At 36.5% G+C, this 8,988-nt stretch overlaps 1 protein-coding gene across 3 annotated transcripts in view; it reads right to left on the bottom strand.

Annotated features, from left to right (window-relative positions):
* Positions 1-265: 265 nt before the first annotated feature.
* VCAM1 (vascular cell adhesion molecule 1) overlaps positions 266-8,988 on the bottom strand; it is a 42,410-nt gene continuing 33,687 nt past the window's right edge. The window contains exons 5-14 of one of the 3 annotated variants that reach the window (XM_068952267.1): positions 8,637-8,780; positions 8,159-8,556; positions 7,183-7,458; positions 6,539-6,850; positions 5,495-5,767; positions 4,615-4,881; positions 3,816-4,082; positions 2,621-2,887; positions 1,695-1,961; positions 266-959 (exon numbers count right to left, since the gene is read on the bottom strand). In XM_068952267.1, coding sequence (XP_068808368.1) covers positions 799-959; positions 1,695-1,961; positions 2,621-2,887; positions 3,816-4,082; positions 4,615-4,881; positions 5,495-5,767; positions 6,539-6,850; positions 7,183-7,458; positions 8,159-8,210 — 2,142 coding nt within the window. In that variant the 5' untranslated portion in view covers positions 8,211-8,556; positions 8,637-8,780 and the 3' untranslated portion in view covers positions 266-798. Of the gene's footprint in view, positions 960-1,694; positions 1,962-2,620; positions 2,888-3,815; positions 4,083-4,614; positions 4,882-5,494; positions 5,768-6,538; positions 6,851-7,182; positions 7,459-8,158; positions 8,781-8,988 lie in introns of all 3 variants that reach the window. The other 2 variants (XM_068952268.1, XM_068952269.1) reach the window with 2 other exon arrangements.

Here is an 8,988-nt window from a genome sequence, read left to right as displayed (position 1 = left end):
TGCAGTGGAAATCTGCAAAGCATACTAATCGGCAGCTTAGATTCTAAATAAAGGGTCTGATTTTGCTCATCATGAAATAGCAGAATTCTACCGTTGACTTGAGAATGATTAAACCCTACAAAAATATATTAGCTTTTCTAAAACTAACTAGACTTTACTCCCAGCCACTTTCTGAATAGTATTTATAACAACATATTAACTAAAATACAATGTTTCAAAAATAAGTCTTAATTGGGTTTAAATTAATTAGATAGGTACGGCCCAGTGATTGTGCAACTTCATTGGAAGCAGGTTTATGGCAATGTAAGTGAAAAGAGAACATTTTTCAAACATTTCCACAAGCAGACAATTTATATTAAAAACATTCACTCCGTAGAATACAAAATAAAATATCATCATCTAATTAGCTCAAAGAATGCTGATTTTTATCTCTGAATTAACAATATTTCTATGTACATTTGCAGTAAGACTCTGCATTTTTACAAACTGATATTCAGTTTAACATCTTTATAATACAGATTATACACTATATACAAACCTAGTTCTCCCAGGAACTCATTGTTGAGCATGCTTCAACATAGAAGTGGTTTTGCTGTTTCTAAGACAGGATGTTAGTTTTTGCTTTCATTTAAATACTAAAATACTCATCCAAACACAAAACATTTTCCATTTGCTATCACATGATAGCATTTTAAGTCACTTGTTTGTCACAGCATAGTATGGAAGAGGAGCAGAGCCAACACAACAATAAATAATATTGCTATTATGAACTACTTAGACTGTTAAATATTCACGTGATCACACGTTTAGCCTCAGTGCTTTTACAAGACTGTAGGATCCATTTATCTTTGCTTGTCTTGACACGTAGATCAAAAGCGCAACTACAGGTATTGCTATTGCTGTTACACAAGAGAATGCAATAATCACAGGCATCAGTTGATCTGTTTTTTCCACTCTTCCTGCAAAATTGAGACAAAAGGAGAAAATAAACTTGTGTAAAAAGTGATTTAAACTTGTGTAAAAAGTGTACATTACTGTAAAAGCCATGCTATTAATCACCTTTATTTGGACCACTTTTTCTGTTTTCATGTATAAAACACATTTCAAACCCTTTTCCGTATGGTTACTTCTTTAGCAACTCCATACTACCCACTTTAATTCTTAGCCAGAATCTTGGTCCTGAATTTATTATGCAAGTTCAAACCCATCTGGTATCATCTACAATGAAGAATACCACGGAGTTCATGTAGAATACAAGAAAAATATCCTGCATTTTCCCCAAGGAATACTTGGGACATTTCTGCTTCCTGGGAGCATAGCACTTCAGGAGAAGACCATGTCTAAAGAGCCCACTCTTTATAATTTTTGGTGAAACGGAGCTTGCTCTGTCCAATCGATTAGTCTCACTGTTCATGCAGGTGCACAGAAGTGTAGCCAGCATCCTCCTTTTTCTAACCCCCTTCTTAGAGCTGTTGCACCGTGTCAGGTAAGAAAGATAATATTCATTTTGAAAGGAGGTTATATATAGATGATTCTCACCAGCTGTTTTATTATTTGGCTTGTTTTTTGTGTTTTTTAAAGTTAACCACACTATTTCTGTGCAAGAATCAGCAATGAACTAGATGTGCTCACCTTGACACAAAATTCATTAGAAGAAAAGAACAAAATAAGTTTAAGGTAACAGATCTACCTACCTACAACGGCTATCTCAATCACTTTAACATTGTTTCCAACTTCATTGAAAACATCAAGCAAATATCTGCCTGTGTCATTTTTGGTGACATTGTAGAGTATAAACGTTCCATTCACTGATGAGAGAATAATTTCTTTCTCTGGATGGACTTTTTTCAGGACCATCTGTGATGGTGGGTTACTGTATGTGCTACATGTAATAGTGACATTTTCTCCTTCTTTAACATTTTCTGATGGATGTACTAACACAGTGATATTTTGGGGAGGAACTGATAAGAAAAGAAACATAGGGTAAGATTTAGCAATAAACAAAAGCAAAAAAAAATCTCAAGATATCAGCAGCTTGTAGACACAAAGTATTAATTCAGTTAATGGATTCACCATAATTTTTGAGCACGTAGCATTAGATGCTACTTGGTCACTAGCTGATAAGCTCTCCTATATTTAACATAGTGCACTCAACAGCAATTGACAGAAGATTTTATCACCTGATGGACTATTTTGCATATATTTTACATTATATATTTTACATATATTACACCCCAAAGGTTGACGTCCTCTTTCAACAGATGAGAAATAGAAAAGACAAAGGAAGGAGTCCTAAAATAGCATTTTTATCATCAGGTTCCACTGTTTTCACAGTCTGCGGGAAGTGGAACTATCAAAATTTTGAAGAAGCAATTGTTCTGTGCATCTGTCATTTTGGTCAGCAGTTTTCATTACCACTAAGATCCTATCACTTACTTACGACAAGAACCTGCGCAATTCATCTCAAGACAATTTTTTTAAAAGACATTTCATTCTTAATGGACAACAAAAAAAGAGCCCAAACAGTGCAATTTGAAGGAAATAGAAGTGAAGATGTAATTTCATCCTTCTAAAAAATAAATCATCATATTAACTTTATACAGTAGTTGTTTTAACTGACCTTTGACATCAAGTACTATGTACTGAGACTCCTCTCCCAGTTCATTAACGGACACACATTCATATGTTCCTGTATCCTTTAGCTGAACCCTGTCTATGGTGTATTTGCCACCTTCTGTTTCAAGGGTTGTGATCACATCACCTACTTTCTTTCTCAAAGTAATCTGAACAGCTGGAACACCTGTAGATGTGCAGGAGATGGCAACACTTTCTCCTTGTTTCACTACATTTGAAGGGAAAACTAAAAGCGTTGTATTTTTTGGCGGAGCTACAAGAAAAGAATAAGGAAGAGAGACTGATTAGTGGCAAGAGGGACCTCTAAACAACACATTATTGCCATGCAATAAACACAAGCAGACTGGCTAAAGAAGGGAAATTCACTTATTAGTGAAGCTACGTTTTAAAAATAAATTAATAGTCTAATAATAATAATATGCTAATCATTGTTTACTTAATTAGTTATAGATAAAGATACTGCATAGCTGTATAGGAGTGTTGTCAATCAGACCTCTTTTAGGATTATTAAATTTACTAAAACGCACATGTGTGTATGTGCTGTTGTGACTATATATTGTAACTCAATCTTTTTCAACTTCAGAAACATTTGTTTAGCTTGCTCTGAGTACTGGATGAAAACTAGAGCAGATCTTGTCTTCTAAAGGCAATCCGAGTAACAACTGAAAAAAACATTCTCTGAAAAATGAAACCCTGCTATCCTTGCACATAGCTTGCAGAGTCAATATTTGACATAAGCTTAAATGGTGCTTCTGAGAACAGGACACATTTCTGAAACCTAAAGGAGAGCCAAGGGGCTGCAAAACAGTCCCTCCACAGGGAATTTTCAGCATGTACTTTCTCTCTGAATCTTTTCTACGCGAGTATCTGGATCCTACACTGAGACTTAGTTGGTGGAAAATACAGATGCTTCCCTTCACAGCTTCATTGCCTCGTGTGTACATTTCCCCAATGCAAAGGAGTGATGGAAGCTAAACTGACATGGAGAACCTTGCATGAGCTATCTGCACTAAGGCAGATTTCACCCCTCATTATTTAGAGCTACCTAAATGATTTAATGGAATAGGGCCAGCTTTTGACTCCATTGACATCAAAAGCAGAATTCTCATTGGCCTTCATAGAATGAGATTTGGACCTAAAATATATTAAAAAAAAAATACGTTCCATCTTGTTCTACTAACCTTGAACAAGCAATTTCACAGCTTTTTCCTCTTTGCCAAATTGGTTATATGCTTCACATTCATAAAGCCCCAAATCTTGACTTTTGATATTCTTTATAGTTAAAGTTGCATCTGTAAAAATTTTCTCAGACTCCCCAGTGGCCTTCTTTTTCTTCCAAGAGATCACTGGAGTTGGATTACCAGAACTAGTACATTTCATTGTCACAGTTTCTCCTTCTTTAACAGTAGCAGCAGGGATTACAGAGATGATTGTATTCTTTGGTCCATCTAAAAGGAAGAATCCTGCAGTTAATTATCAATAAAATTTTTAGAAAAGGATCAACATTTCCTGCTGAATGCCAGGTTGTCAGCATCCCAAAGTTAATTTCTCTTTTATCCTTAGAATAAGCAAAGGACACAGTTTCAGAGCTTCAGTGCAAATTCTCCATTGGCTAAACATCCTACCTATAAACCAAGAACGTTAAGAGGATAGGTCTGTCTCGCTCATTCAGATCTTGATTTAAGACTGCCAGAACGCCACATCTAACCTTTACATTAAAGATTTCACGTCTCTGTTTTGCTCATCAGCACTGCTCCTTTCTTTGGGTAAGTATAGAGCATTAGGCTGATTTTTTTCTACAAAGGGAAAAATGCGCTCAAAAGAGGATTGGAATGGTTAGGGAACAGGCAGAACTATGACTCTGGTTTTATACTCACAGGTTTTTGTTTAGCTTGATGGTTATACCTATCGCTGAAGTAAGTGGAGAACTGACATAACTAATTATTTTTAAATGACAAGGATTACATTATGGACACTTACATTCCACATTAAGAGCTATTGCACTTCTACTTTTCCCAAATTTATTTTCTGCTATGCATTCGTAGTCTCCTCCACTTAGGAACGTCACAGATGGAAGAAGCAGAATTCCGCCCTCACTGTAAAGCCCGACGTCTGCACTGTCAGATTTTCTCCTTAAAACAATCTTAGGAGGAGGGTTACTTTCAGCAGAGCATTGTATGGAAATATTTTCTCCTTCCCGAACTGTTGCAGAAGGCTTAATGGAGAACTCTGCAATATCTGGAGCGCCTGCATGACAAGAGGAAATGCTAATGTTATACTAAAGCAAAAGAAATACTAAAGATGAAGAGGGTTTTAAGCAAGCAGGAATTGTTTGCCCAAAGATCTCTTCATTTTGGTTTTGGTCCCAGATTCCAACTGAGACTTTTGCCCCCACTGAAATAGTAATAATAATAATAATGACAATAAATTAAAGTCCGATATAGTTTTACTACTAAATGACTAAATTGACTACTAAATGTATTACTATTGATTACATGTGCTAAGTAGGAGATTAAGATGTTCCTGTGAAATTGCTATGTATATTACTATTTTAAGGAAATAACAGTGTCCCCCATAACACCCCTTTCTCAGATTCCTTTATGACTCTGAGTATTGCACAGCAAGAAATATTTTCAAGTCTGCATGTACACCAGTAGAAAAACAATTAGCTGAAAATTAAGCACTGAAATGTAAAAGATAGCCCACAAAGAGTAAAAGTAAATCGAAATCTGACTCCTGAATACACAGTAAGGAAGGCCACATAATTTCCTAATTTTCTGTGTTCCAGAGTCCTGCAACCCAACAGACAACCATAGAATGGGTACTCAACAATACAAGTAAAATTCATATAGACTTGTACCTTGTATAACAATGTCCACAGTTGCTGCCTCTGTTTTATTAGTCACCAGATTAATTACTTCACAGATGTACCGTCCTGAATCAGTGAAATGGGCATGAGGAATAGAAAGGACATTGTTTTCCACCAGATACTGAATGCTTTTGTCAGTCACCTGTTTTCTCCAAACTATTTGTGGTGGTGGATTACTCTCAGTCATGCAAGTGAGTTCTAGAGAGTCTCCTTCCATTGCTGAGTTGTCTGGAGATGCGGTAATGATAGTATTTTTTGGACCAACTTGAAGAGAACAAAAGGAGAATACGATCAGTATGTTGCTGAAGAATGATATGCACATCTCTAAGGCTAGCTTCTCTAGAGAGACACTTCACACAATACTGAGAACACATGAACAATGTGGGTGCACCAGTAATACAGTCGAACAATTTTTCCAAACTTGATAAGGTATTCACACTTGCAGCTTTAAAAGCTAAACTGGACAAAATGTGTACAATTTTTAACTCTTAAATTTGTTGTCACCCTATTGACTGGGGCTATAAACTAGGAATTGCAAAGGTAAGTTTAAAAATGACAGTCTATCTGTGTGCTGTTATTTTTGCTCTGGTCTTTACCAGTGCCCAAGGAAAGAAAGTGAGAGAGAAGTTACCGCAGGATTGCCTGCTTTCTGTCATGAACAACAGAGGGTGTGTAAGGCAGCACGCACAAGTTTCTCGCTGAGAGTTATTGAATACAGTCCCACTCAACCTCTATGCCCTCACCTCTAAACCTGAAGCCATCAGTCACCTGTTGCACAAAGAAGTTACAAGAGACATTTAATGTCTCAGAGATGACATTTAATAAAAAGGAGCCATGTCCTAGCTTTGATCTTTTTGCAATACAGTTGCTAACAATGCTATCATACGGATAGTAGATAGTAGATTATCTAAACAGATAATGCAGATAAGAAGTGTGGATTATAAATGATTTACAGCACATACTTTGTAAACCCATTCCATGAACCTTAATGGAAAACAATGTTTGATTTGAAAACCCTAATAGAAAAACACTTACAGTTTGCATTCAGTTTCTGAGAAGTTACTCTTTCTTTAGGTTCAAAGTCCATATTAGCAATTGGTAACTTGGCCACACAAGTAATCTCTTTCCCAATATCTTCAGTGGTGAGGTTAAACGAATATGTCACAGTTTTGGTCTCTGTATTTGTGCTGTCATCTTCAAAAAAATTTTTCTCAAGAAGAATATGTTCCTCTTTCTTTAGGAGTACTTCGAGGCGATCAGAAGGATATACATCGTGAATTTTACAGATGATAGTAGCTTGTTCCCCAGCAACTATGCTGATCTCAATGACAGGATCACTGGGGAAAGCTGAAAGAACAAAACTAATTTATTTAGTCTACCATAGACAGGCCCTAGAGAAAACACAAGCGCAAGATCCAGATTTGAAGCTTAGAGTTTACCAAGAATAAGAGAAAATAAGAGCAGTGTGTGCACCTTCAGTGTAGACAAGCTAGCAGAAAGAGGCTAAGAGAGGTCTGAACAGAAACATGAATCTTACAAGGAAATATATGCTGAGCTATAGCAGACTCATTATCCTAGGGTAATCAGTTAACCATCAACTGCACCACCTAAGAACAATTCATTGAATTCTTATGAATGAGTACTACTTAATGTAAAGAAAATTTTACATTTTCACTTACAGTAAAGTTCAATTTTGACACTCTTCTCTTTTTTCACAAGCCCGCAGAAGCTAGTACACAGATAATTATGAGAATTCTCAGTGCTAACTGGACTCATAGTCAAGGTAGAGTACGTCCCATGGTTGCTCACTGTTCCTCCAAGGGGGTTGTCCGTTTGGATTCTCCAGGAAAAACTTGGTGATGCACAGCCAGTAGTATTGCACGTGAGCGTAAGTGTTTCTCCAATCTGTGCTACAATTCTGTTAGCAGGTGTAATCTCCATTTCAAAAGCTTTAACTACAATAGGGAGAATATACATAAACTCAGCAGCATTCTCAACATTTATTTTCCCTCTTCTTCTCGTGGGCTGTTGTGACACATGAGCTCATCACTTTTCAAGTTTAAAATAGTTAAACTAATAAAGCTCATATAGTGGTTTACTTGTCAAAAAAAAAAAAAAAAAGCAATGTTTATGGAGTAAAGATAATTCAGACTCTAATGATCCTGACATTTCTGATGTGCAAATTGGCATAAAACCAATTGTGGCAGTGAAAATAAGTGTATTAGCATAATACAGCTTATTGCCAGCTTGATTTCTTTCTAAAACTTTGTAAGATTTGAGAGGAGGGGTAGTAAAGATAAAAAAGGCAATTACAGAATCACTTCCAACAGGTCATTTAGTACAAAACTTGGCTGATACTCTCAGGCATGACAGTAAAATCAAACATGCAGTGATGTACTGCAGTTCTCTCCTAGACTATCTTTTAGTAAACTGAATGAGAAAAGGACCATGTTATTGCAGAGCATAAAAAAGCTCAAAGTAAATGTTGAAAAAAGTTTCTTAAGATTTTGACAGAACTACTTAATTGAGAATTGCATTCACTGAAATGTAAAAGCAATTGGAATAAAATGAAATAAAGATCAGATGGCAAATTGCAGGTCAGTTGACATTAACCGAAATTTAAGCAAAATGAAGGAAATAAGCCCCCCAACTTACCAGTCATGAACACATACAAAATTATTATCACAGCTTGGCTTGTTCTTCCCATCTGTTTTGAGATTGGAACTGCTGTTATTAGGTAAAGACAGTAAATTCAAAAGCCTTGTTTTCTGTTTCCTGTGAAGAAGTTCAGTGAGAGCCTGCTGCTCTGCAACTGTTTATTCCAATAGCTCCAGCGTGCTTTTATAAAGGTTCTGTCCAGGCTGAGTGGGAAATCCCTGGACAGGGAACTCCAGCGCAGAGAGGAAGGCATCCATATATGGTTGTGTAGGTGGTTTCAGCGCCCTCTGCTGCCTTTTTTTTTTTTTTTTAAACAGAATTTGAAGCCCAGGAAAACAATAAATGGTGTCTATTGTACTTGCAAAGGGCAAGTCAAGATCTGGTTCTGCGAACGTCTGATAAAATGAATAAATGTGGGTAATTCCAAGTAATTCAGTAGGACTATGTCTCAGATGGAAAAGTTATTCAAGTTTACCTTCAGTGCAAATATCTTTGTAGGACTGCGTCTTCTGAGAAAAGTCCTAACAATATTCACTTCTGTGAGCAAAAAATCCTCTTCGAAAACTGCGCCACCACTCTAAGAGGTGATGTTATTCACATTCTTAAGTGTTTTTGAACCCTAAAAATCAAGAAATGTAAGTCAGATGAGAAGTGTGGAGATCGGACTTCGTTAGCTTGAACCAGGCTAGTCACGTTCAGATGAATGGAATGAATAGACTTTCCTGATTCCTACTTCAAAAATGGCCCTCAAATGTCCCCCTTGTGAAATGCTATTGGCATGTATTACATTACTGATACATCTCTGAGATCTCACATTGTCCTATTTA

This window comes from Struthio camelus, chromosome 8, assembly GCF_040807025.1.
Source record: "Struthio camelus isolate bStrCam1 chromosome 8, bStrCam1.hap1, whole genome shotgun sequence".
Taxonomy (NCBI): Eukaryota; Metazoa; Chordata; class Aves; order Struthioniformes; family Struthionidae; genus Struthio; species Struthio camelus.
This window is presented reverse-complemented; position numbering and strand designations above follow the sequence as displayed.